This window comes from Trichoderma aggressivum (assembly GCF_033847375.1).
Source record: "Trichoderma aggressivum f. europaeum strain CBS 100526 chromosome Unknown scaffold_022, whole genome shotgun sequence".
NCBI classification, from domain to species: Eukaryota; Fungi; Ascomycota; class Sordariomycetes; order Hypocreales; family Hypocreaceae; genus Trichoderma; species Trichoderma aggressivum.
In genome coordinates this window covers 121,749-147,088 of record NW_026946388.1, presented here as the reverse complement: position 1 = coordinate 147,088, position 25,340 = coordinate 121,749, and the positions used below count along the sequence as shown (strand labels likewise).

Below are 25,340 nucleotides of genomic sequence, written 5' to 3'. Positions count from 1 at the left end.
CGCCTTTTTTGAGATGGACTTGCAAAATCGAGCACTGGGAGGATGATATCACGTCCGAATGTTACGCCACAATCATGAGGCATCTACGCAGGTTCCTTTGATTATAAAAGATCCCGGTATACTTGTAAAAATGCTACCTGACTTGTATCTCATTCGCCCATGTACGAGCAAACCGCCAAACTGGGCATGGGGTTTCCAACTGCTACAATGGGCAAATGATACCTTTTCTGTTTTTGGCTACCAATTCAATCTATCCGTGATTATATAATGCAATTCCAAACTTTTGTGTGTGTCCAGTCTAGTTGCTCTCAGTCTTGAGATCCTCCTCCACCTGGGCTTTGACGACCTCGCGCACCTTCTCCCATGAATTCTCCACGAGTGCCACGCGCCTCTCCTTTGTAGAGAAAGCCTTGAACTCTTCAGGAAGCACCTGCTCTTCAAAGTTGAACTCAGGCTCCTCGCCCAGCGCCGTCGCAACGACGCCGGAGAACTTGGCGGGGTGGGCAGTCGAGAGCGAGATGTGGTGTGTTTGCGGCCCGGCGCGAGCAATGGATCTTTCTGATGCCGTGACACCCACAGCCGAGTGAGGATCCAGGACGTACTTGGTCTTCCCGTAGCACGACTTGATCGTCTCCACAGTCTCCGCATCGCTTACGCGCTCGCTCTCAAAGGTTCGGCGGCCGTTCTCCAAGATCTCCTCATGGACCGGCCCGAAGCCCCCAGTCGTTTTCAGGGATTTATACCAGGCAGAGACTTCCTGTCCGGCCTGCTTCCTGTTGAACTCCTCATCCATGCCAACCGTCGCGGCAAAGTCTAGAGGCGAGTTAGTTTTGTGAATGAGGAAACTGGACACGAGACCGAGAAAAAAATACCTCTTGCAAGGAACCACATTAGTCTCTCGAAGTTGCTAGAGACCAGGATATCCATGGCTGGGCTCATGGTTTCCTTGCAGTTTCCGGCCTTGGAGCCGTTCTCGTCTGGAACACCGCTCTTTTCATATCTGCCAGTCATCCAGAATCGGTGCAAGATATCGTTCCTATGGGTGACGGTTGTTAGCAAAATCCCCCCTCCATCTGTCAACCACTCTTTCTTGTGAACAGCTTGACCACTGGGTGGCTAATGCAATCATGGGATTCCTTGCTACTTACTCATTCGTTGCCACTAATTGATCAATTAGTTGTGATTTCACATACGGAATTGGTAGTTGGAACAAAACTTACCAACAAGCTTGGCCACAGGAAGACCCATCTGCTTGGCAAAGTATCCCGCCAAAATGTTGCCAAAGTTTCCCGTGGGAGTCACAAATCTGACCTTGTCTCCAACCTGGAAAGAAGAAGACTGTCTGGCGAGGGAAAAGTATGAGTGGAAGTAGTAGACGATTTGAGCGAGGATTCGGGAAAAGTTGATCGAGTTGACAGCGCCGAGCTGCAAAGCTTCGTTGGAATCGGGGTCGCCAAACATGGCCTTGACGATATCCTATATGCCATCATCAGTAAGCAGCCCTCAAATTTTTCTCAGTCTCCAACCAACCTGGCAGTCGTCGAAAGTTCCCTCAATGGCAAGGTTGTGAACGTTTGCATCCAGGCAAGTCGTCATCTGAGCCTCTTGAATGGGGCTGATGCGGCCCTTGGGGTGCAGGATGAAGACTGAGACATCCTTCTTGCCCTTGAGGCCATAAATGGCGGCAGATCCAGTCTATGTAGGTGTCAGTTGTATCGTTTTCTACTGTGTACGGTGTGAAAGCTTACATCACCACTTGTTGCGCCCACAACCGTCAAATGATGCCTGTCTGCCGGCCAGTTAGCATCCGACTGGAGCTTTTCGACATGTAGAAAGCCCACCTTTTCCGACCTTGCCCTGGTTCTTTCGGACAAGAAAGTATTCAAACAGATTTCCTAAAAATTGCAAAGCACCTTGTAAAGTGTCAGATTGGTGATGTCACCACAGTCGTTCATACTGAACCCACAGTCTTTGAAGGAATAGCTCGGGCCGTGGAACAGCTCCAGAAGGTATAGGTTGTCTTCCAGGTGAGTCAGGGGAGCGACATCCTCAGCGCGAAATGTCGAATAGCTTCGGTCGATGATGGCTTTCAGGTCGTCGGCGGGGATCTCGGATCTCGAAATGTAGAGGCTGAGGATCTCAAAGGCCAGCTCGGCGTAGGAGAGGTCTTTCCAGTTGCGCTGCAGCCAGTCTTAGCCATTGGTCCACGCAGACGCAATAAGACGGCAGAAGCCATCCATGCGACAGGATAAACCACAGTGCTGCATACGTACCCAGTTGTCCGCAGAGGGAATCTGGTGCGGCAAGAAGAGCCCTCCGTCAGCGGCGAGTCCCTTGAGGACAACGGTCTCGAAGGAGAGCTGCGAAGAGTCAGCAGGTGGCCACGGGCATCGCCCAACGGGGGGGGAAAAAGAGAACAAACGTCGTAATCGCCGCCTCTGGTGGAGAGATAGACTTGCGACTCGCCGTGAGTCTTGTCCTGTGTGCTGTTGGCCATTTTGTCGCAGTTGCACGTTTGTTGTTTGTCTTGGTGATGCCCCTCCGATCTGTGGTGGGTAGGTTTTGAAGTGTGAAGTCCGCCGCCGGAGGATCAATCGGCCGGCCGAAACCGGAAAGCCAGTGAACAGTCAGAGGCAAATGCGCTATAACACGTGGAAACGCCGCCTGTGCCAAGGACGAATAGGGATCGGTCTCTACCTTAGATGTAGGTACATGTACCTAGTAGCCATTACCTGTTAGACATATGGAAATGTAACCATGTACGCATTATATCGGCGAATTACTCTAAAAGATGCCTGTATTCTCTCTCGATAATACCTACTTGCGCGGAATGTATATATATGTATGTACATGTACTCCGTCTATAACACCGCAGCCCTCTTCCAAGGAACAAGCCAAAAGCAAAATAACCTGGATCCTGATGGAAAAAATGAAAGTCAAAATGAAATTCAAGTAATAAGGTTCGCCAACCGAAGAGATAAATCATGACAAGGGCTCCTGGTCGTTAAATGTAAGAACAAGGTCGCTGGCTTGGACGTATTTCATCGTCGCAGCGGGCATCAGTAGTCCTCCAAGCACCTCCAGCCCATTCTCATTCCCATCAGGCGTCTCCTTGAGGCCAAAAATCTCCCAAACATGGCCCAGCTCCGTTGCGATTGCAGTCGCCACGGCGAACCCACTCCCAATCCTAGAGATCAGCTTGGTTATCCAACCTCGCTGCCACTGTGTTCTAGATCTAGCACCAGCTATCCGCAATGGAAACAAGAACAGCAGCGGCGAGAGGTTAGTCGTGTCTAGAGCCAAGCTAGAGAGCCCAAGTATTGTGTTTGTATGCGTTTGGACGGCTTGTTCATCCAGCGTGGGCGGTATGAGACCAAGCTGGTGCCAATGAGTGAGTTCGTAGTCGAATATGCCCGACAAGTAGATGCTGATGGCGGCAAAGAATATTCTCGAAAGTAACATGCTAGCATCTTCATCATCAGAAAGGCAGGTGGCTGATTTAGCTGCAGGTTGCGCATATGATGTATACCAGCTGCTGAGAGCTTCTCTAAGAGTAACGGCGTCGGAGCAAATGGAGTGAGCTTCCGGAGTAGGTTCCTCATCGGGGCACTCTTCTTGTGTTTCGATAAATTTTGCCGTTCTATGACATGGTAAGCAAACGAAGCAAAATGAACTACCAACGTTGAATGCTACAAGGTCTACTCACCGAACTCGCAAATTGGATACCATGACCATGATATCGAGCAAGGAATCCAAGGGATGCCACTCATCCCCGTGCTCATCAGTCCACATCCGTCTAGAAAGATCCATCCATTCAGGCTGCGTGAGAAACGTCGATTCGTTCCCCAGGATAGTGCGTGATACTTCGAAAATGCGTGCTTGAACAAAGAATTTTCGGCTAGGGCCAGCTCGACACTTTACCGGGCCGCCGGCTTCAAGAGCTTTTGCTGTGCCATGGGTCATGTGCTGCTGCCATCCATCACCAGTTTCGTCATTAATCAACTACCCGGTGTTAGCATCTCTGCGAATTCGGCAAGCATAAAGTCGATACCCACTTCGAATAAGCCCAGGAATAGTGTTGTCCACAGTACTGTGTCATGTAGACTATCGTCACCTTTCCTTGGACTGTTGATGGAATCGCGCAGCCCTATGATGGACTTTGAGTAGTATTCTAGAGCAGTTGCCAAGCATTCATTCCGCGGGGGGACGTCCGAAGCATTCAGCTTGACTGCTTGTATCGCACCGAGCGACAGCATGGCATCTATGAGATACGAGTTGGAATGAAGGCCGGAGAGCTGCTTTACCTCGTCAACCAATGAGCGTTCCTTTCCAGTAAAGTTATTCCGGCCAATAAAAACATCAAAGTAGTACAGAAATGGCAGGTTGTTGTCTGAAATTCGTGACGGGGAAGAAACAGCGGATCCTCCATTTGTTGATGGTGGTGTCTGTTTCCGCCTCTCTCGACTGGGTGACTTGAAGGTTGCGGGAGTCTTTTGCTTCCCTCGATCAACCAGAATAATTCGTGTCTTGTCCTTTTGGCCAGTTGCAAATACGCAAGCGATATGCCGACGCTCGCAATGGCTGCAAGGTACCTGACCAGAACACTAACACACACACGTATTAGCATGCATCTGCGAGCTCACAATACATATGGACTCTTTTACATCTCACCTTGAGGTGGCTGGTTGAACATGCTTGGCAGCGGGACCGCTTCTTGCGGCCGTCAAAGGGCCCGACAAACATGCTGGCTAGATGGACGCAAGAATACGAGCCGAGTAAAATTGAGAACCGGCGATGATCTCTATGTATGCGATGATGCAGGGATGTTTGGTCTTGTTAGTGTATTGACAAAGGCGTGTAATTTGATGTCTTTGCATGTGTTACCCTTGACCTAGGTGATGAGCCTCTTACAGATAGGGGGGGCGTGAGTTGGACTGCACAAAGTGTAGTGCACATGTATACAAGACTCTTAAAAAGATGGCTTCTTTCTCCTGATGTTCGACCCCTTATCCGATCGGATGGGGGCTCAAACGGGTTTGCTAAAAGTGAAATCATTGCATCTTCCGCCCTTGCTGAGGCGGCTGCTTTTAGCCCTCGCCGGGGTGAGTCAGCGCTCTCGGTGAGGCCCGATGGAGTTTGACCACCACAGACAAAAATCCCGAGTAAACTAAAAATATATGATGTATAAGGAATATTGATCCTTTTCTTTGTCGTTGTTTACATTTACATTGTTCAAGTCAACTGCCTCAAGCCAGCCAGGCTGAGTACATAGTTTGCTACATAGACATGAAGATGGATGGCAATACGGATCTTTACCTCGAGCAGTCATAAGTTGCCCACTTCCGAGGCAAGGCTAATTCCAAAAGAAGAGTAACGAGACTCAAAGATTGGGAAACGAGTAGTAATGGATGTTCTTGTCTGAAGGAGGCCATTTGATTCAGTTCTTCTCTGCCAAGCAAGAGGAGCAGTCGAGTCTGGTACTCGTATCAACAGCCCGGATCTACAAGTGTCGCTATGAGGGGTTGCACCCTTGCTCAGTTAGCATCAAACCCAATGCAACCTTGGTGCTGAGATCCCCTCTGAGCCGTCTTCCCCTAGCGCATTTGCCGTGCTGTAATGCTCCGGAGCTCGATGGAGTGTGTATGCCGATAATTGCCACAAGCTATCGGGCACTTTGAGGCTTCCACACTTCAGGTAATCAGGACAGGTTTAGAGCCTCTAAAACACGGCAAAAAGTACTAACCTTAGTACAGGTAACTATACGAGGTACTAAAGGTAGTAGATTATTTGTACTTGTATATATACTTTGGTATTGACCTATCATCTTGTCTGATCTCAGTTAGATTAGGTACATGGACCTAAAGTGCACGCACGCACACAGACACACTCAAATCCAATCCAACGCCAACCTCAGGCCGCAGAGCAGCTACCCCACCTTTTGACTGCGGGAGCTGCATCACGTGGCTGCCTTGGATGCAATCGCTTCGTAAACAAGAAAAGCGACACCGATCGCGTCTTTTGGCCTGCAAGCCTCCAGTCTCCGCACCTGTGGGATAATCGTCATTGCATCCTCCCGCTCGCTTTGCCGTCTCTTTTGTCTTGTCCTCTCTTGCCTTGCCCTGCCTCGCCCAATCTGACTCTGACCCGTCTTGAACTGTGCTGCTGCTGCCATTGAGTCGTTCAAATCATTCATTTCACGGCTGTCTCTCTGCCTCTCTGTCCACCTGCCTGCCTGCCATGTCCTCTCTGATCGGGCAGACGTTTCTCTCCTTTGAGGAAGCCTACGATGCCATCCAGCGGGCAGAATATTCGCACGGCTTCATCACCATAAAGGAACGGGTCAACCGCCGCAACGGCGTCGTCGTGCGTGGCGAGGTTCGGTGTCGGCACAGCGGCATCTATCGCCAGTACCATCTGAGCCGCAACAAGTACATCACCTCGACTCGAAAGACCGACTGCCCCTTCTTCTTCATCGTCGCTCGGCGCACCCGAATGGCCGACTACATCATCTCTGCGCGGTCGAGCCAGCACAACCATGAGCCCGCCAGCATGGAGGACCTGCAGAACAAGGTGCCCCGTCCCTTTGGCATCCAGGACCTGTTCCAGATGGTGGAATCTCGCCTGGCCGCCGAGGGAGCGTCGATGAGCACCATTGCTCGTGACATATGCAACGAGCGCCCCTCGGTCAACATCTCCGAGGCTGACATCTTCTTCATCCAACGTAAACTGCGCGAAGGCCAATTCTACGCCTCCACTGAAGCCTTTATCAATAATAATAAGCCCCCCAAGAAGAACTGAGGTGGAACGAGCACGCACTGTTCTGTTTCTGTTCTGTTCTTCGATTGATGAACCGCTAGTGGGGGTGCCTGCTTGACGCAGACCAGGTCATTGATGATAGCGTGTGTGCGCATAATGCCCCCTTCTTACGAGATGAGATACTCCATCTTGCTAGTGCGGATCTACCGTCGACCTCATCATCATGCTTTACCCAAAACGGCAATCATATCGCGACGCCATGCGAGTCGAGTCGACTTGGAGTCGCGGCAGCAAATTCGCCCTCAGCCTCACTTGGCACTTTTCGAGCTGCAATCATATTCTTTCCAACATACCTATTTATATATATAGGGGAAGGATGTCTACGTACTCATCTCGCGTCGTACAGTCGCAACCCCATCAGGCTCACACAGTTTCGTCGTCATTGGCTTCGTGCCATCATATACTATTTGGGTTTGGCTCTAGGGGGACTTGTACGGCTGTGGTCATTCAACGAGGCTGTGAGCTGCCTCCACAAGATATTCAGAGGGGCTTCAGATGAGTTTATAAAGAACCAACAACAACCCTCCAAGTATCCAGATTTACTCTCAATTCAGTTCAATTCACTCTACAATCTTTTCCATCTTTGTATACTCCTGCTCCCGCTTCGACTTTATTCCATCACCTTCACCACTTGTTACCGACACCATGCGCTTCATCGCACCGATTTGCCTGCTCTTATCCGTCTCCAGGGCTGTCCTCGTCCCTGGCCCGACTGGCCCCTACGCCGTTGCCATGAAGGAGCTGCCTCTGACGGACACAAGCCGGCATGATCCCCTAGATCCGACGGGCAAATCCAAAAGCCGCCGTCTGCTGGTCTCGCTCTACCTCCCAGTCGACAAATCCAGACGATCATGCCCCGTTGTGACTGTTCCGTACATGACTCCTCCAGTCGCCGCCAGCTACGGACAACAGGCCACTCAGGTAGGCCTGCCGGATACTCTCTATCAGCCGTTTCAGATGGAGTTTTGCGATCTCAAGAAGCTCTCTCCCTGCGGCCAGGCTTCCAACAAAAACAAGAAATATCCTCTCATCCTCTTTGAGCCTGGTCTTGAGGAGTCACGTCTCATTTACGGCGCCATGGCTCGGTCCCTGGCCAGCCATGGCTATGTTGTTATTAGCGTCGACCATCCCTTTGAAGCACCGGCCATCCAGTACCCAGACGGGACCATCATTGAAGGCATCGACTTTGACCCCTCTGATCCTGCCGTTCTCCCAAAGCTTCTCAAGGTAATTCTCGTTCTCCAGGACCAGGAATCATCATGTACTGACAATCACAGGTGCGCACCGACGACATTACCTTCATCATCAACCAGCTCGAGAATCAAAAAGTCATGAAGCCCGTGCTCGCAGACTTCCCCGGCACCATTGACTACCACCAGCTCGCCATCTGGGGCCACTCCTTTGGCGGCGCCACCTCTGCATCTGTCATCAACGCCGACAAGCGAGTCATCGGCGGTCTCGACCTTGACGGCATGGTGATGGACCCTGTTCTGAGCAGCAACGTCGCCAAGCCCTTCATTTTGGTCGGGCACGAGGGCCACGATGACGAGGATCCGTCGTGGAACCAGTTCTGGCCTCGTCTCAAGGGCAAGCGCATGGAGCTTTCCATTGCCAACACTCAGCACGGGGCGTTTAAGGATGACTTGATGCTTGTTAGTGCTTTGGATCTTCCGGCCGCGGCTAAGGAGGCTATCGCGCAGGTTCTGGGGAGCATTGACCCGCATCAGCTCGATAAGGACCTGAATGGCATCTTGATGGCGTACTTTGATCTGCTCTTCCATGGCAAGAAGCAGTCCTTGGAGGCTATTCCTCACAACTTTGCCAACGTTAGTATTCTGCGGGGCAACATTTAGGGGGGCATGGGATGGAAGGTGGCGTATCAAGACGGATTTCATCCTGGCATTTCTTTTGTATTCAATCTCATTCTCATTTTCACCATGATCATTTCATCGATAGACTTTTGTTCATCTTAGTTTATTCAATGTTGATTTTTACACCAAGCTTGACTCGGCCATAGTGGGTGAACAAAACTAGTGATTCGCTCGTATACACCAACTCTATTCTGAAGTTGTATACATCTCTCCACCTTTGTCCATTCATCACAGCATTATTTACATATACAGACAAAACAAAGAATTACCTCCCTCGCAGCAACCCCCTTTACAGTCCAAGCCCAAAGCAGTTGGCGTAGTAAGTCACGGTAGCACTCCAATCAGAAAACATGCCGAAAACACCAACCTGCCTCGCAAGCACATCAACAAGAGTGTAAATATCGCCGTCCCTCGTGACGACATCCTGGATGGAGTTGTAGTAGTAGTCGCCGTTGGCGTGCACGCCAGCAATGGGCCCAGAGCGCTCCAAACTCCAGGTAATGATCTTGAGGCCCAATTTGTTCGCCCTCTTGGCGTACTCGCTGGGCATAATCTTGCCGTCCTTGCTGGTGACGAGGTAAGGCAGGGGAGGAGAGACAATCTTGACGCCGTCGGCGTGGTACTGGGTGAGGTTGGCGACGGCGGCGTCCATGCCGTAAAAGTCGGCAATCTCGTCGAGGTACATGGCCTGCTTGGCGAACTTGGGCTCGTGCTCGAGCCAGTAGAGCAGGTCGTCGTAGAGGAAGCTCTGGGGCCAGACGCGGCTGGGGGGGATGCCGGCGTGCTTGAAGGCGTCGATGAACTGCTGGGCGTACTGCTGCTGGGTGTAGTGCCCCTGGAAGGGCATGGGCACCTCGGGGGTCTTGAGCTCGGGGGTGAACTGCAGGCCGAGGGCCTCTGTCATGGCGATGTGCTCCTTGAGGGACAGCGTGGTGCCGCAGGTGTTGTAGAGGTCGGTGCGCCAGCTGAGGGTGCCGCCGAGGAACTCGGCGGGCGTGGCTGCGCCGGCGTTGAAGGCGTCCATCTTGGAGCACAGCGACTTGAACTCGGCGAGGGTGATGTCGCTGGTGCAGCACTTGGCGGCGGCCGGCTTGCCGTTTGCCGCGGGCTGGAAGGGCGTGGTGCACTTTGCGTTGAGCTCGGGGATGTTGACGATGTTGGTGGTGGTGTGAAGATCGCACTGGCTGTGGCGGCACACCAGCTCCAGGTCCTTGGTGAAGGCGACGTCGCACTCGAGGATGCCCGCGCCCATGCGAGCGCCCGCCAGGTTGGACTCGCGCGAGTGCTCGGGGAACTGCAAGGGCCCGCCGCCGCGGTGGGCGATGGAGAAGGACGACGGCTTCATCTTGAGCTCCTTGCACGAGTCCAGCTTGGCCTTGAGGGGGCCGTCCTCCATGCTGTCGACCAGGTAGTACGGTCGAGGGCCGAGCTCAATCTGCTTGATGGGCTTGAGGCCCTGAGCGGGATGGGCATGGGGATACGGCTTGGCGGCGACTTGGACTTGGCCGATGGCGGCGAGGCCAACGGCGGCGACGAGGGAGGGCGTCAAGTGCATCTTGATCTTGGTTCAAGCAAGCAAACAAGAGAACAAGAGAGAGAGAGAGAGAGGCGTGAGACACGATACAAGGTCGAGCTGCTGCTGCCGGACAGAAACCACCAGAAACTCTCCCCTCCTACGACACCACAACGGCGGGCTCTGACATTGTTTTTATACTCCCCCCCGGAGCAGGCCGGCGGTCCGTCTGTCTGCATTGCACTCACCGGCGGATACGGGTGACATGCAGCCATCGACAATGGCCCTGGAGCCAAGAGCCCCCAAAAGGAGGATCCAATTCTGGAGTCTTTCCGTGCCCATCAAACCGCATGCCTAGGTGCCATTGAGAGGATTCCATGGAATGAGAAGTCTCGGGCCTCGTCCGGGCCAGGCTGCTTGGAGCCCGGTATGTATGGAGCCCGAGGAAACCAGTGTGCCTGAGGCTTACGGCGTGTGGTTGCGTTGGTGCTGTTTTCTCCCTGAATGGGATCAATGTTGCAGATAGATTTGGCGTTCTATTTTCTGGTGTGTGAGGTTGAGTCTGTGCACTCTCCTCTTCCAATTGGGATTTATCTGCTCCTATTCTCGCTTAATCGAGGTTGTATTCACTGCATTGAATATTGCTTCTCTTCTGCCCTCTTACCTACCACATGCTGTCCCGCGACATGCTTGTCCCCCTCTGTTGCCTCAACTGGCTGCTACCCCGAGACACCCGCAGCAGTCCCAGGGGGTCCCCTACGGTTGCATTGCGTCCATGTGTTTTCGTTTCTCATCATGTCACCCACTGGAGAAAGGCGGAGATGGTAATGGATCCCCAATGGGGGCCCCAGAAGCACAATCGGCCAGGAACTCGATAATGACGACCAAACAAGGGCCACAACCTCTGCCATTCTTCCTCTCCACAAATCGCGGCGTGTCCTGGCCTGCGGCCGTGATTCGCCCAGCCAACATGTACTATAGTCTCCGGCTCTGCAGTTCTGCCAGGGGCTCAACCTTGGCTGACTTGTACCGAAACAATACCGAAGCCTTTTTTCTTTTTTTTAAGCTCCAGTCTGATTATTCTTAACGGCAAGGTTAATTGCTAGCCCGGGGTGGCTTTTTGCCCTAGTCTCGCCCGTGCCAGCTTGTCTCCGTCAGCACCATCGCATCCGTCCCGGTATGTCTTCAACATATCATGGACATATCGGGACCACGTGCGGATCTTATGGTTGTGATGCAGAATTTAGCCGGAGCGTTACATTTTCTAGCTCATAGCCCAATGCTCTCGGATACACGCACGTGGCGAAGAACTCCAAGGGGATTCAGGAACAGAAACGCCAAGTTGTGCGTCTAGACTTGGTCCGGTCTGTGAATGACATCAAGACAGCTTCCTAGCGCTCGTATAGGCTCTATAGCTCGTCTTTCCCATCATCATCTCCACGCAAATCCCGGATGCTGTCGACAGTCGCCCTCAGATGATTAAACTGCGGAGCGTCCTCGCCCAATCCCCACGCAAACACTCCGCCAAGCTGCAGGTCGCCGACAAGCCGAGGCACCTTGGTCCTGATCGTCTCCGGCCTATCGTATGACCACCACCTCTTCTCTTCAGCATCCCAATACCCGTAGCTTCCATCATCATCATAGTCGCCCAGGGTTTGGGCCTTGGTGAAAGAATCTGCCAGTTCTGACGGAACCTCGTCGTGCCAGCTGAAAGCACCCGTCCTACCCAGGTCGGCTCCATTGGTTGGGTCTTCCAGTAACTGGGTGCGACACCCCAACGGGTGCTGATTGTCGCAATCTTCCGTCATGAACCACTTGACATAGTAGCCAAGTCCAAAGTTCAACTTGTTCCGAGGCGCACCACGGTCTATATAACGCTTCATTGCTTCCAACGACTCAGCCACGCCGCTGTGATGCTTGACGACACCATCACGTCGGTTCATCATATCGTAAGTCATCACACTAATGAAATCAACGTGTTTCGAAATAGATGGGATAGTTGGATTTGTAAAGGCCATCAGATCACGTTCCAGGGCCGGCACTGCAATTGACAGCAGTTTCCCTGTCCCTAGGGCTGAACGAAGTTCCCCAAGGAGGAGAACAAATGCTTCAATCTCCCACTGACGTTGTGAATTTGGAATAAGCTTGTAGTCGTCACGGTTTCCACTATACATCGTTGGTCAATTCCATTCGTTGACACTCTCGCCTCCACTCACCCCGGATATTCCCAGTCAATATCGACGCCGTCGGCGCCTGTAAGGTCAACCATGGCTTTGACTTGAGTGGCCCACCGCTTCCTTGACGAATCGTCATGCGCAGCTTCTTCGAACCCTTTGGAGTCTCCCCAACCTCCAACTGCCACCATGATTTTGGTATCCGGTTTGAACTGCCGTCGAACTGTATCCACCGTTGTAAACAAAGGGAATTCTGCCGGCGTCTTGTCCACATTAAAGGTATCTGAGCGTATGAATGCCAAAATCACATGAGTAATGGAATCCACAAGATAGTCATCCGAGGGGACGACGACATGTTGCCTGGATAAGCGTCAGCCACTCATCAAACAAAGTAATCATCAGGCCAAAGAGAAAGAGCTCACCCTGTGAGATACATGATGGTTCGAATAGATTCGTGAGCTCCCAGTGCAAGGGAGCTGGTCACCATGACCAGCCACAAGGCGGCATACACCATTGGCTTCTGCATAGCCGGAGCTGTAAATGCCGTTAACCTGACAAGGTGACTGCTGTGAGATTGAGATGAAAGCGGCGTCAAGGGCCAAATTCCGTATCAAACTCGAACGGTGAAACCCATTAGTCCCACGACTGAACAGCACCAAATGAAGCGTATCTTTTTTCCCTCGTTGACGAGTGATGGGCTCTATAATGTTGGTGACACTACTCTCTCTGTAAACATAGAGTGGCAGTTGACAGTCGCACGGTGCTGCGCACGGTGCACCAACTCCAATCGATACGGCTATCTAATCTAAAGCTTCTTTTTTTTCCTCTTCGTCTCTCGAAAGCATTGCATCAGCTGAACCTCCAAGTGCGGCTCTGACTCTGCAACTCTACTTGTTTGACTCCAAGGTTGCTGCATAATGACAGCCCCCTCAATATAATTCCTACAGCTGTTTTATCAATTTCGTTCTGGGCAATTATTCACACCTACCTTGGTCGCCGAAGCTAAGCGACTGCCATCAGTCGAGCCATGTTCGAAAACACCTGCACACTCCCGCTTCATGCGGACATTTTCACCACGGCGCTGCACCCGACAGAGCCTCTATTGACTGTTGGCCTGTCCAACGGCCTTGTCGAAACGTTCCGGCTGCCGTCTAGCAATTCCTCGGACGACGATCTTGATGGAGACTCGAGCGTGCTCAGCGACGGTCGATCGACGATTAGCTCGGTCTGGAGGACCAAGAGGCACAAGGGAAGCTGTCGCTGCCTGGCCAACTCCCACGACGGACAATGTATGTGCCCAATTCATCTTTGGAGGCGCCTTTCTCGCCTCTACACAGCTTCCCAATACTGACAGGCCAATCTCTCAGACCAGTACTCTGCCGGCACGGACGCGCTGATCAAGCACTACGATACCGCCACGGGCAAAGTGATTTCAAAGTTTGCCATCCCGACCAATACTTCGCGGCCCGATGGCCCAGCATTGCTACACGTGCTCAACCCGATGAGCCTTCTTCTTGCTACGGATACGGGCGCTCTACACATTATCGATCTGCGCGACGGCGCTCTAGGTAAAAAGCCTGCGCAAACACACTATCCTCATTCCGACTATGTGTCGTCCATCACGCCCCTCCCGCCGTCGGAAGAAAGCACCAGCGGCTTTCCCAAGCAGTGGGTCAGCACTGGTGGAACCACTCTAGCTGTTACAGACGTCCGAAGAGGAGTGCTTGTACGAAGTGAGGATCAAGAGGACGAACTTCTGAGCTCTTGCTTCGTGCCTGGCTTGGGGCCCAAGAAGAACAGAAACAACGGCGTCATGGTCGTTGGATCTGGATCCGGCGTGTTGACCATGTGGGACAAAGGAGCATGGGATGACCAGCAAGAACGCATCATTGTGGATCCGGCAAAGTCTGGAGGAGAAAGCATAGACGCTGTCGTCATGGTTCCCAAGGAGCTGGGAACGGGCAAGAAGGTGGTTTGCGGTGTTGGCGATGGTAGTCTGAGAATTGTCGACCTTGTGCGGAGAGAGGTTAACACAACCCTCAATCTGAGGCACGACGATATGGAGGGCGTGGTTTCTCTGGCATTCGACTCGGAGAACCGTTTGATTAGCGCCGGCGGTCGAACAGTCAAGATTTGGGAGGAGTTGTCAGCACTCCAGGGCGGCAACAGCAATAGTGAGGAAGATGATGATGAGGACGATGAGGACGATGAGGCCGACGACGATGATGATTCGGATGATGATGAAGAAAAGCCAAACGGCAAACGCGCTGCTGAGAGCGACAGCGACGATGACAGTGATGATGGGGTAGAAGAAATGAAGCAACGGGCCAAGAGACGAAAGGAGATGCAGCAGCAAAAGCTGGGCCCCATGGGCGCTCACGGCATCTTGGGCTTTGATGGTCTGGATTAAGCGGAAGGTGTGTAATATTACTGCCCTAGAGGTGGGCAAGGGTTTCGGGGGAGAAAGGTCTGTGCTGCCTTGGTTTGTGATACCTTTTAAGACTCGAAGAATCGAGCAGAGCTCACATGATTTATATAGTGATGGCATTGCATATCTAGGTGTGCTTGACGAATGGGTTATTGTTGAAACAGAATCCATTCCTTGATTCGTCTCTTTTCCATCCCAATCTGATTTGACTACCTATATTGAGTTAATATACCCCAAACCTCCAGGCCGATTTCTCAAATCATACCTGTTTGTTTCATATTCTTCATCATCTCAACTTCCGCTCGATCTGATGGGAAGTATGTGTCTGTCGGAGAGCTTTTCGCTCTGCCGTCTTATGGGTTTATGGATGCGCAGATGCTGTGATGCGACTATACAGTCTTGATGGCACTCGCTTCAAGGGATCATGGTTAAAGATGATGGGTTCAAACATCTGATGGTCCAGACATGTGCCGTTGCCAAGTTGACGGCGGGCTGAAATGAAAAGAAGGACAACGCCAGGTCTTATTCAGACTCCAGGCAAGTTGATATAGCTCCACTGAGCCGTACTGCTCTGCGCGGATCGCAATACAGATGCATTCGCGCCTGTCGCAACATCCGGACCGACAAGAACAAGATCAGTCTCGACTTCAGTCTCCGTGTCATCGCAAACTCCCGACGGCGCAGAAAATCGTCTTATACGGCTCTCCGTCAGCCTCTGATCATATAATATGACCGTCGGCAAACTCTTCTCGCCATCGCCCCCCTCTTCGCATATCCTCGAATCGCCGCCGTCTTCCCCCAGATGCCCCCACGGCGGTGGGAGATGGCCCGCCGCCCCGCTATGCATCGTCGGCACGCAGATGTGCGGAATGCTCATCTTGAAGCCGATTCGTCTCGCCAGCGCGACAGCCCGAGGCCCCCCCACGCTGATGACAGCGTCACGCCCAGCCAGAATCGCCGGCCCGGGATGTGTATCCAGCGATATAAAACAGGCGTCCAGGTTCGGCAGCAGCGCGCGGATGCGGTTGGCGAGGGAGAGCCGCGACGGGCTGTAGATGACGAGAGGGCACGAGAGGCACAGCTTGTTGAGCTCCGTCGGGAGACTGGCGAGGGCGTCGTGGCCGAGCACGACTCGCGGCGACACGGACTCGAGCTTGGCGACGAGGGAAGAATGGCGGTGCGAGCGAGAGGATGGCGAACGAGGTGCTTTGTGAATACTGCTGCCCGACTTGGAACGGGGAGGAGATGGCATGACTTTGTTTTCTTTTTGTTTTTCTGGTTGCGATTTTGTTCAAGAAAACTACTATAGCACAACACACAATTCGTTGGAACCAAGAAATGCTGTTGCGCTCTATGGGACGATCTTTTTATTCATTTTTGGCAATTTTTCCCACTTTCCGCCACTCCATCATAGAGTGGCGAGATGATGGGAATTCCAGAAATCCCCATAACTTTTCCCATGTTTGCGTGTGTGGCGCACTGTTAGACAAAGACCCCTTTGACTTGGAAAAAAAGGCAACGGCAACGGCGAAAGGAAGGGGAAGAAGAAGAAAAATCCAGAAATCCGGGCCGGTAGCCGAAAGGGGACCATGATCGACTCCGGAGTTTGTGTTCCGGCTTTTGGAGGCGCCAATGAGATTTGTGATGCTTGAAGGGGGGGGGCGAGATTGAGCGGGAGTGGCGATTTGCTCGGGTTGGGGAAGGCTATGGTTTTATTTGCTGTTTTATGGGGTTTGAATGTTCTAGGTTGCTATGTGTGTAGCTTATTGGTGAGGAGGATATAATTGGAGCAAGGAAGCCTGAGTTTGGGAGTGTGTAATTATATATCATGGAGCTGGTAGATGTCATTCAACAAGTTGTTTACTTGCGAGATGATTCATTGGTAGGTGCTTGTTCTGTTTTTTTGTTTTTTTTTTTTGGTTGGGGGATTGTTTCATGTCATTGTCATCATATTGTAGGATAGCTTAGATATTACCCAGAAGAGGCGTATAAATCGGGATCTACTAGGCATAGTCGACTAGACGGCAAAGTAAATCAAGAAACAGGACGAAAAGGAGCTGGCTGTAGGAAATTGCCGTCCAGCTTCGTCGCACGCATCCCTTGCATATCAGCAAGGCAGTCCAATGGCTGTCCAGGCAGTTTTAATATGACGCAGTATTAACATGACCAAGACAAACATGCGTGTAGCCCTACTGCTGGTGTTCTTGGTCAGAGATGCTTGTTCGAGGTACTGAAATCGCAAACCGCGGCCTCTATTTACATGTGTCATCACTAACACGGGAGCCAAACTAGGATGTATTGGTATTGAGCCAAAGCCCCGTTGCCGTCGCATATCAAAAGATGTAGCAATGTATTGAATGGTAACCCACGATGCATTACCTGGTATATGTGTAAGTTTTATAATTAAAAATACTGATATTTTTAGATTGGCTACCTAGGCGCCCAATTTTCGTCTGCTTGGACGGTCGCCGTGAAGCAAACATTCATAGGTGCCCGCCTGAGGCTTCATAAGTTCTAGGGTAAGCCGCATTATGGGTATATGCTCCCCAAGGGAAGGCACGACTCCCATGGATCCTTCTGCCGTCTTACAAGATACTCACCACCTACTATCTACTCACGTTTGCCAATCTTGACTTTACATCAATCTTCTTCCATTTCCTCCCTTCTCATCCAAGCTGAAAGTCTTATCAGTCCTATTAGACGGATAACCCGGAACGCAGACCTGCCGCGACTACGTTAGAAATCATTGCCCATCACCAGCAGCATCGCGCCCTTTTCCATCAGCCGCATGGCGTGTCGACAACACCAAAGACAAGATCAAAAACCCGGAGAGCGCCTTTTCATTTGAGCGACTACATCGGAGCTCACCGAGTGCCTGTCAGCTGCCAGCACACGGAGAACCCCTATCTAGAACCATCTCAAGCATCGACAGACGGGATAATCCCCCTAGCAATGCGCTAAGTCTGGAGAAGCCCTGCAGTAGCTGACCTGAGATAGATAACGATCATGAACAACTGATCTCTTATCGCGGACAGTCACAATCAGCAGCGATGGAGCTGAACCCCCATGTCTCCCGCAATCAGGCCCCCGCAGAGATGCCGGAACAAGGCAAGGCTCTTCATTCTGGATAGTATCCGTTGCTTCCCCCACAAGAGCAGCGTCCGCTGGCCGCCTTGTCCGGGGAATTCACTGCTAGGGCCGTCGGTCGTCCGGAATGCGATGCTGCACCGCCGGTGTCGAAAAAGGTGGTATCATGACTGATGGAAATGATCCTGCAGACAAACACCGTTGCAGCCATCTGATGGTGCTTCCCTGATCGACGAGATGGGACACAAGCATGAGAAGAGAGGCTCCGATATAGCCGCCATCATCAATGCGGATACTCCGCATGATACGCTGATCCAGCCGTCATACCCCTTAACTGAATGCGTATATCTTTGGCAAGCCTCCATCAACAATTGGCTGGGCATGATGCGAATCACTCTGTCGACATCAGCTCTCCTCGATTCATGCCGGCCAATAATTTGCTAGTCCCAACGCAATTCCGCAAATACATCTTCGTTGGTCCGAACACTGGCTATTGACATCGGCATTATTCCACGCAGCCATATCCATTCAACCACTCACAATTCGGAAAAGATAAGCAAAAGCCGGGGCCATCAACCTGGTCCATCCACACCGTCGGCCAGCCGCTGGCAAAAAAATAGTTATTGATTGTATTACTACGCCCTTTGCTTATCGTATCTGAAAAAGTGGAAAGATTTAAGGAAGCAAAAAATTTATATATCACCAGTTGCCCTTGTGGTGCGATTGGTAAGGAGGTGTAATCAACAATCGCATCCGCTGTCTGTGTTACGGTCCTATTCCTATTACTCTTCCTCCATCTCGTCTTTTTGCAATACGGGTTATTTTGCTGGAAGGAATCGGGAACCCGTCAGCTTCATCTATCTCGAGTTTCTCGCCTATGACAGCATAAAGTCCTGATCCAGCATCAACGTAGGCTTCAGCAGGTTTGCCACCACCAACCGCCAGGTTTCAACCCTTTGACCTGATCGCTGCCTTGAAAAACAATCTGCCTACATCCATCTCGTCAACATGGATGAAGGCACCGGACCTACGACCATCACCCCCGAAACCGCTCCCCGGTGGTCTCTTAGCCGTCGCCTTCGGTCCCTCCGTCGAGCCTTTACAACCCGCGATGGCCTTCTCGGTGACTACAACTATGGCGTCCTGTTCCGCCCTAACCTCCCATTCATGCCCAAGGGCTCAGGGTCTGGAAAGAGTCCGTTCTTTGGCCTCAATGATCGCATGCCCGTGTTCTTGGGTCTGCTACTAGGGCTACAGCATGCGCTGGCCATGTTGGCTGGCATCATCACGCCGCCGTTGATTCTGTCGGGTCCGGGCGGAGCCAACTTGTCGACTGAACAGCAACAGTATCTGGTTTCCACGGCGCTGATTGTATCCGGAATCTTGTCGAGCATTCAAATCACGAGGTTCCGCATCTACAAGACTCCGTAAGTTGTAAAAGATCATGTATACCGCCCCATGGCGTACTGAACCAATGTTATAGCTACTATCTCGGAACTGGACTTATATCTGTCGTGGGTATCAGCTTCAGCATCATCCCCGTTGCCCAAGGAGCGCTTACTCAAATGTATGCCAACGGATTCTGTCCCTCAGACGCCGCTGGCAATCCCCTGAGCTGTCCTCGTGGATACGGTGCTCTGCTGGGAACCTGTGCGGTCTGCGCCTTGCTCGAGATGCTACTGTCCTTCATCCCACCGCGTATCCTGCTCCGAATGTTTCCCCCCATCGTTACAGGTCCGACAGTCATGCTCATCGGCATCAACCTCATAAAAAGCGGCTTCCAGGACTGGATGGGAGGAAGTGGCTGTACAACAGCAGCTCTGTGTCCCAGCCCCGGCGCACCACATGCTCTACCTTGGGGCTCGGCCGAGTTCCTCGGTCTGGGTTTCAGCGTCTTCGTCACAATCATCTTGTGCGAGCGCTTCGGATCTCCCATTATGAAGTCGACGTCTGTTATTATCGGCCTACTAGTGGGGTGTATCATTGCCGCTGCCTGTGGCTATTTCGATCGATCCGGCATCGACTCTGCCCCCGTCGCCTCCTTCATCTGGGTACATACGTTCCCATTGTCTGTCTATGGGCCGCTGGTGCTGCCAGTACTTGCCGTTTTCATCGTCTGCCTTACCGAGTCCATCGGAGACATCACCGCCACCTGTGATGTATCCCATCTTGAGGTCGAAGGCATGATCTACGAGTCCCGTATTCAAGGCGGGGTGTTGGCTGACGGCCTCAACGGTTGTCTCTCAGCCCTCATGACATTAACGCCGATGAGCACCTTTGCCCAGAACAACGGTGTCATTGCGCTTACTCGCTGCGCCAACCGCAAGGCCGGATATGCCTGTTGCTTCTTCCTCCTCGTCATGGGCATCTTTGCCAAGTTCGCCGCCGCTCTCGTCTCCATCCCGTCCGCGGTCCTCGGCGGCATGACCACCTTTCTCTTCTGCTCCGTTGCCGTCTCTGGTATCGCCATCATCTCGCGCGGCGTGCCATTTACGCGCCGCAACCGTTTCATCCTCACTGCCGGCCTGGCTCTCGGCTACGGAGCGACCCTGGTGCCCAATTACTTTAGCACCGTCTTTACGTACCATGGAGACAACAAGTCACTCAGCGGCTTCCTCGATGCTATTGTTCTCGTTATGGAGACTGGGTTCGCCGTCACGGCGGCAGTGAGCATGATTTTGAACTTGTTGATTGAGGAGGAGATGGAGGATGATATCAGTGCGGATGGCGATGACGATGTGGACGCGGTTCGCAACGTTAGCTCGTTTCCCGTGAAGAGGTATGAGCAGAACAATGACAGCGATGAGATTCGGGATATAGGAGAGGGCGGCTCAAACACAACAAGAGGAGAGAAGCAGGCCTAATCTAAAGCAAATGGCCTGATATGAAAAAAGTTCAAAAAAAAAGAAAGACATCAAAGAATCAAAACAGAGGAAAGCTAGCCCGAATGTGGTGGATTAGTATTTCCATATCATGTATTACAGATACCCCAACTCATAAATACTACTTGTTATAATATCCCGAGGGAAACCAAGAATGCTTTCAAAGTAAAAAAGTAGAAACCAAGATAGCCTTAAACACCGCCATGCTCATCTGATCAAACTGCCTGGGTATGTCTTTGTTTTTCTCCGACTTCAGCTAAATCCTCCTCACCCACACTCTCCCCTAAAAAAGGGCGTTTTGAACCTCCCACTTCCCCGTAGTCGTCGTCTTCGCAGCCCACTTCTTCCAAAAAACAAAATGAATAAAGAAGAACCCTCAAGTTTCTTATCAAAAAATAAAATAAAAAATGCGCCGCGCTCCCTTTGTCTTTCGTTCGTTTCCTTCTCCTCCCTTCATTTTCATGTCCCGCATAATCCCGATGATCCAGAAAATATCAGTAATCTACCTAATAGTGCAAAAAAAAAAGTCCCAAACGTCCACCGTAAGGCACCGTCTGAAAATGAATAGAGACGAAAAATGTCTCTCAAAGAAAAAAAAAATGAAGAGAAAAAAAAGGTAGCCAAACCACGTATCGCGAAATACGCCCCCCCCTTATTTTTGTCCAAACGCAAAAAAGGTCTGATGATGTGCTATTAGTCGAGAATTTCGGGGAGAAAAGGAGATAAAGTGATATCCCCCGGTTCTCACTTCGGGTTGTAAAATTAAAAGTAATTGCTTTTCATGGTCTAGGAGCAAACTCTTTGGCTTTCCGTGCCAACAGTCGTACATTGTCCACGAAGCCCTCCACCAACTCTTGGTACCGGTGGGGGGCGCCGCTCATGGCTCTTCGTCCTTGGTCGAGGAGCGCTAGATGATTCAACTCGATTTCGAGCTCGTGTTCCTTATCCATACGTTGCGTGTTCTGCAAACCTGCGTTAGCTTGCTGGGAGACAAGGGTGACATGAGAGGATTGAACAAAACATACCCCCGGACCATTGACGGCGTAAGTAACCTGTGTGAGATCAATTTGGTAGTGACCTTGCTTGTAACTCAAGCGATCCTTGTTGCGATCAGGTTGTCGATCCGACTTATTCGCCGACAGCTGCTCCAGCTCCTCGACGGATCCGTCCCAGTTCATCTCAAGGTTGATGCTTATGCGGCAGTCCATCGGCGCCATGGGCATGTGCAGATCAATGTCTGCCACACGCGCCTTGATGATCTTGTTGAGGATCTGGTTCGTCTTTTGGTCATATGTCACTCGTACTCGAACGTTTCGACTGCGCGAGCCAAGACGGGCCCGAACGCATCCGGGAAGGTGGCCGTGCATCTCTGGCGGCAGATCGTAGAAGCGATCAATCTCCCGCCTGTGCTTGTAAATGACCGGGACTCGCTTGGCGCCGCCATTGGGGTTCCGCGGGTCTGTCTGTATGACGACGTTGTTGAGGAAGTCGTTGAATGATTTGTGGTGTGCCTATGTCAGGTTAGTTGAGCATACGAGACAAGAGTGGCCGCAGCCACAGTGGGCATTGTTGACGTACCTCTGTCATGCTACTCCTGAATGCAACCCGCCCGTTGTCGTCAAGGATGCATTCAGTAGCAACAAATCGGTCCACGCGCTGGTTTGTATCCTTGTCAATGAGCGTGCCCAGCTTGGCTTCAATCTCAAACTGAATTCCCCTGCTCGTGATTTCTTGTATGTCCTGGTTGCTAACGACGTTGACAAAGAGAAAATCGGCCACGTTCTTGGACAGCTCCTCAATGGGCTTAACGCCGGCGATGCTGGCTTCCCACGGACCCAATATGTCCTGGGGGTCGGGTTCAGCACTGGCTGGCTGCTGGCTGACGCTGGCTTGTTGATTCCTCCTTGCTTCGGGCGAAGGCTGGCGGCTAGGGTGCTCTGCCTTGACGGCGGGCTCGTGCTTGCCATTGAGGGCCGTGTTGATGTGGGAGTGAATTCGCTTCTGGAGAACAAAATTGGCGTGGGACGGCAGCTTCCTACACAGAGTGTGAACGCTCAGGGCCCAGATTGGCGGTTGAGAGTGCCTTGCCCGCCTTTTCCTGGACAGGATAGGAGACGCCGACTTTTTGATGCGTTCTGCGTAGCCGCCATTGACCTCGCCGGGCGGTGGCTTCGATTCCTTATACTCCAATTCGCCAGGGCTCATGTTGAGATCCTCCAGCTTGCGCTTTGCGGGCGTCACCGCTCGGTCTGAATCGATGGCCATGGGGTGGACGCTGAGGGAAGATCTCGCGGCTCGGTCCGTTGAGGCCGGGGTAGCGTCGGGATTGCTAGGGATGGAGCCGAGCCTGGTCTTGGGACTGACGGACAGACTCTGCTCTCGGCCTTGTTGGGACCGTGGGCGCTGGGTCGGATCTGTGACGGGCGAGGAGCCGTGGGAGGAGTGCGAGGACAGGCGATGGGCAGGGGTTGCAGGCGGCGGCGGCGCTGGTTTTGGCGACGGCTGAGTTTGTGCCTGAAGCTGAGGCGGAGGCGGAGCCTGTGCCTGCGCCGGGATCTGGGTCGGGGTCTGGGTCGGGGTCTTGGCCGGAGCCTCAGTCGGCGCGGAAGGTGGACGAGGAGCCTGTGCCTGTGATTGAGCGAGTGAATGTGGTTGTTGCGGTTGAGGTTGTTGTTGTGCCTGAGGCTGCGGCGGCCGGGAGCTCAGCGGAGCCGGAACCTGTGCCTGTGCCGGTGCCTGTGCCTGTCCCTGGGGCTGGGGCTGGGGCTGAGGCTGGGGCTGGGGCTGATGCTGCTGATGCCGCGTCTGTGTCTGTGTCTGTGTCTGTGTCTGTGTCTGTGTCTGTGTCTGTGCCGGAGACTGAGACAGAGATTGAGACCGAGACTGAGATTGCAACTGCGACGGCGACTGCGACTGCGATTGCGATTGCAATTGTGCCTGTGGCTGGGGCTGGGGCTGCAACGGCGGGTGGGAGAGCGAATGTGAGTGTGCATGTGCATGTGCCGGAGCTGGAGCGCCCGTCAGCGAAGACACAGACATGCGCTGCTGGTACGGGCTTGGCGGTTGAAAAGCTGTCGAGGGCTGCCGCACGCCGCTAGCACTGCCAGGAGGGCCCAAAGGGGTTGGCGGTTGCGAATTGGAAGGGTGGCGGCTGTAATCCGCAAGTGGAGGCTGCGCTGCAGGGACTGGGCTGCCCTGTGCGTAGGGCCCATAGTGCTGCTGAGTCGCTGTCGGTGAGTGCTGGAGGTACTGGAGCGAGGACACGCTGCTCGTCCTGACAGGCGACGGTTGTGGTTGTGGTTGTGGTTGAGGAGGCCCGGCGTGTTGCTGCTGCTGCTGCTGTTGATGATGATGCTGCTGCTGCAATTGCTGCGGCGACGGTTGCTGTTGTTGCTGTTGCTGCATGTACTGACGCATTTGCTGCTGCTGCTGGTACGTGGCCAGTTGTGGGCTCTGCTGCGCATAGCTGTCTCGTCTTGGGTCCTGGTATTGGCTCGGATACTGCCGCTGGATTGGGCTGACCATGTCCGGCGGCTGCTGCGTAGGGAATGGATAGCCCGCACTGCCTCCAGGCGTCGTGGACGAGGTCGGTGACGGCCGGTAGGGTGACGCTATCACGGGGCCAGAGTTTGACCTCGAGCTGACGGGCGAGCGAGGGTCATGGTATTGACTCGGCGGTTGGAGCGGCGGCGGCGCAGGCACTGGCGCAGATCGGGATTGGGATTGATAGTGGCCCGGGGCCTGGAAGGGCGACGTCGCAGGATAGGCGTTGGAAGGACGCTGCTGCTGCTGCTGCTGTTGTACCTGCTGCTGATGTGCCTGCTGTGCCTGCTGGTGTTGTTGGTGCAACAACTGCTGTTGCTGGAGCTGCTGTTGATGCTGCTGCTGTGGCGGGGGATAATGGTGAGGTTGAGGCTGAGGGTAAGCATGTCGATGTGGGTGAGGCGGCTGTTGCTGCTGGTGAGGGTGCGGATAGTCGTGCATCGCAGGCTGCTCTGCCGGCGATGCTTGAGGCGGCGGCTGCTGCTGCTGCTGCTGCGAATACTCGCCCGGCGTGTACTGGGCCGGGCTGGGAGCATGACGAGGCTGTTGCTGCTGCTGCTGCGGTTGCTGAGGAGCGGCCGGCGGTGGCCTTGGGGGAGCGCGGTCGCCATTGCTGTCGGACGTGTTGTTAAGAACCGACCGGAGATCCATGGCTGCTGGGCCGCTGTCACACGGTCGTGTGTCTTTTTGCGCGAGACGATGGATCGGACGGTGGGCTCAATTGTCCAGCATCCAGAGCCGCGCTCTCGTGCGCCTGGAGGAGCGACGGCAAGGATTCGTCGGCGCCGGGGATTTTTTTAGATGGCTGTCGAGGGCGCAAAGGATGCAGGGCCGTCCGAGTCGCAAACGGACATTTCTCGAGCTTGCACGGATGACGAGGGTTCGAGGCTGAAGAGGCTGAGGCGTCGCGATGCGTCCTTGGTGGGGGGGTGAACAAGGACAAGGCAAGACAAGGCCAAGCGCGCAACGAGCGGCTGTTGGTCTGGACGATGACAGCGACAGCGACAGCGACAACGACAGCGACGG

At 53.0% G+C, this 25,340-nt stretch overlaps 10 protein-coding genes across 10 annotated transcripts; 4 read left to right on the top strand and 6 right to left on the bottom strand.

The window, feature by feature from the left end:
- Positions 1-298: 298 nt before the first annotated feature.
- On the bottom strand, positions 299-2,497 carry Triagg1_5876 (uncharacterized protein; the record flags this gene model as incomplete). Its single annotated transcript, XM_062900437.1, has 10 exons — positions 299-813; positions 873-1,036; positions 1,149-1,161; positions 1,221-1,476; positions 1,531-1,695; positions 1,749-1,789; positions 1,842-1,913; positions 1,967-2,180; positions 2,274-2,360; positions 2,423-2,497. The coding sequence occupies 10 exons, from the start codon at positions 2,495-2,497 to the stop codon at positions 299-301; spliced, it is 1,602 nt and encodes a 533-aa protein (XP_062755077.1).
- A 485-nt stretch (positions 2,498-2,982) lies between these two features.
- Positions 2,983-4,743, bottom strand: Triagg1_5875 (transcriptional regulator family: Fungal Specific TF; the record flags this gene model as incomplete). Its single annotated transcript, XM_062900436.1, has 4 exons — positions 2,983-3,640; positions 3,707-4,002; positions 4,056-4,604; positions 4,672-4,743. 4 exons carry the CDS (start codon positions 4,741-4,743, stop codon positions 2,983-2,985), a joined length of 1,575 nt encoding a protein of 524 aa, XP_062755076.1.
- Positions 4,744-6,237: 1,494 nt separating this feature from the next.
- On the top strand, positions 6,238-6,798 carry Triagg1_5874 (uncharacterized protein; the record flags this gene model as incomplete). The annotated part of the gene is made up of 1 exon (XM_062900435.1): positions 6,238-6,798. The coding sequence occupies one exon, from the start codon at positions 6,238-6,240 to the stop codon at positions 6,796-6,798; it is 561 nt and encodes a 186-aa protein (XP_062755075.1).
- Positions 6,799-7,461: 663 nt separating this feature from the next.
- Triagg1_5873 (uncharacterized protein) lies at positions 7,462-8,669 on the top strand (the record flags this gene model as incomplete). Its single annotated transcript, XM_062900434.1, has 2 exons — positions 7,462-8,043; positions 8,094-8,669. The coding sequence occupies 2 exons, from the start codon at positions 7,462-7,464 to the stop codon at positions 8,667-8,669; spliced, it is 1,158 nt and encodes a 385-aa protein (XP_062755074.1).
- Positions 8,670-8,976: 307 nt separating this feature from the next.
- On the bottom strand, positions 8,977-10,242 carry Triagg1_5872 (uncharacterized protein; the record flags this gene model as incomplete). The annotated part of the gene is made up of 1 exon (XM_062900433.1): positions 8,977-10,242. One exon carries the CDS (start codon positions 10,240-10,242, stop codon positions 8,977-8,979), a length of 1,266 nt encoding a protein of 421 aa, XP_062755073.1.
- Positions 10,243-11,609: 1,367 nt separating this feature from the next.
- Triagg1_5871 (CAZyme family GH18) lies at positions 11,610-12,888 on the bottom strand (the record flags this gene model as incomplete). The annotated part of the gene is made up of 3 exons (XM_062900432.1): positions 11,610-12,366; positions 12,417-12,734; positions 12,797-12,888. The coding sequence occupies 3 exons, from the start codon at positions 12,886-12,888 to the stop codon at positions 11,610-11,612; spliced, it is 1,167 nt and encodes a 388-aa protein (XP_062755072.1).
- Positions 12,889-13,401: 513 nt separating this feature from the next.
- Triagg1_5870 (uncharacterized protein) lies at positions 13,402-14,784 on the top strand (the record flags this gene model as incomplete). The annotated part of the gene is made up of 2 exons (XM_062900431.1): positions 13,402-13,663; positions 13,742-14,784. The coding sequence occupies 2 exons, from the start codon at positions 13,402-13,404 to the stop codon at positions 14,782-14,784; spliced, it is 1,305 nt and encodes a 434-aa protein (XP_062755071.1).
- A 544-nt stretch (positions 14,785-15,328) lies between these two features.
- On the bottom strand, positions 15,329-16,054 carry Triagg1_5869 (uncharacterized protein; the record flags this gene model as incomplete). Its single annotated transcript, XM_062900430.1, has 1 exon — positions 15,329-16,054. One exon carries the CDS (start codon positions 16,052-16,054, stop codon positions 15,329-15,331), a length of 726 nt encoding a protein of 241 aa, XP_062755070.1.
- A 2,843-nt stretch (positions 16,055-18,897) lies between these two features.
- Positions 18,898-20,753, top strand: Triagg1_5868 (uncharacterized protein; the record flags this gene model as incomplete). Its single annotated transcript, XM_062900429.1, has 2 exons — positions 18,898-19,316; positions 19,373-20,753. The coding sequence occupies 2 exons, from the start codon at positions 18,898-18,900 to the stop codon at positions 20,751-20,753; spliced, it is 1,800 nt and encodes a 599-aa protein (XP_062755069.1).
- Positions 20,754-21,550: 797 nt separating this feature from the next.
- On the bottom strand, positions 21,551-24,965 carry Triagg1_5867 (uncharacterized protein; the record flags this gene model as incomplete). Its single annotated transcript, XM_062900427.1, has 3 exons — positions 21,551-21,733; positions 21,797-22,282; positions 22,350-24,965. 3 exons carry the CDS (start codon positions 24,963-24,965, stop codon positions 21,551-21,553), a joined length of 3,285 nt encoding a protein of 1,094 aa, XP_062755068.1.
- Positions 24,966-25,340: the final 375 nt, after the last annotated feature.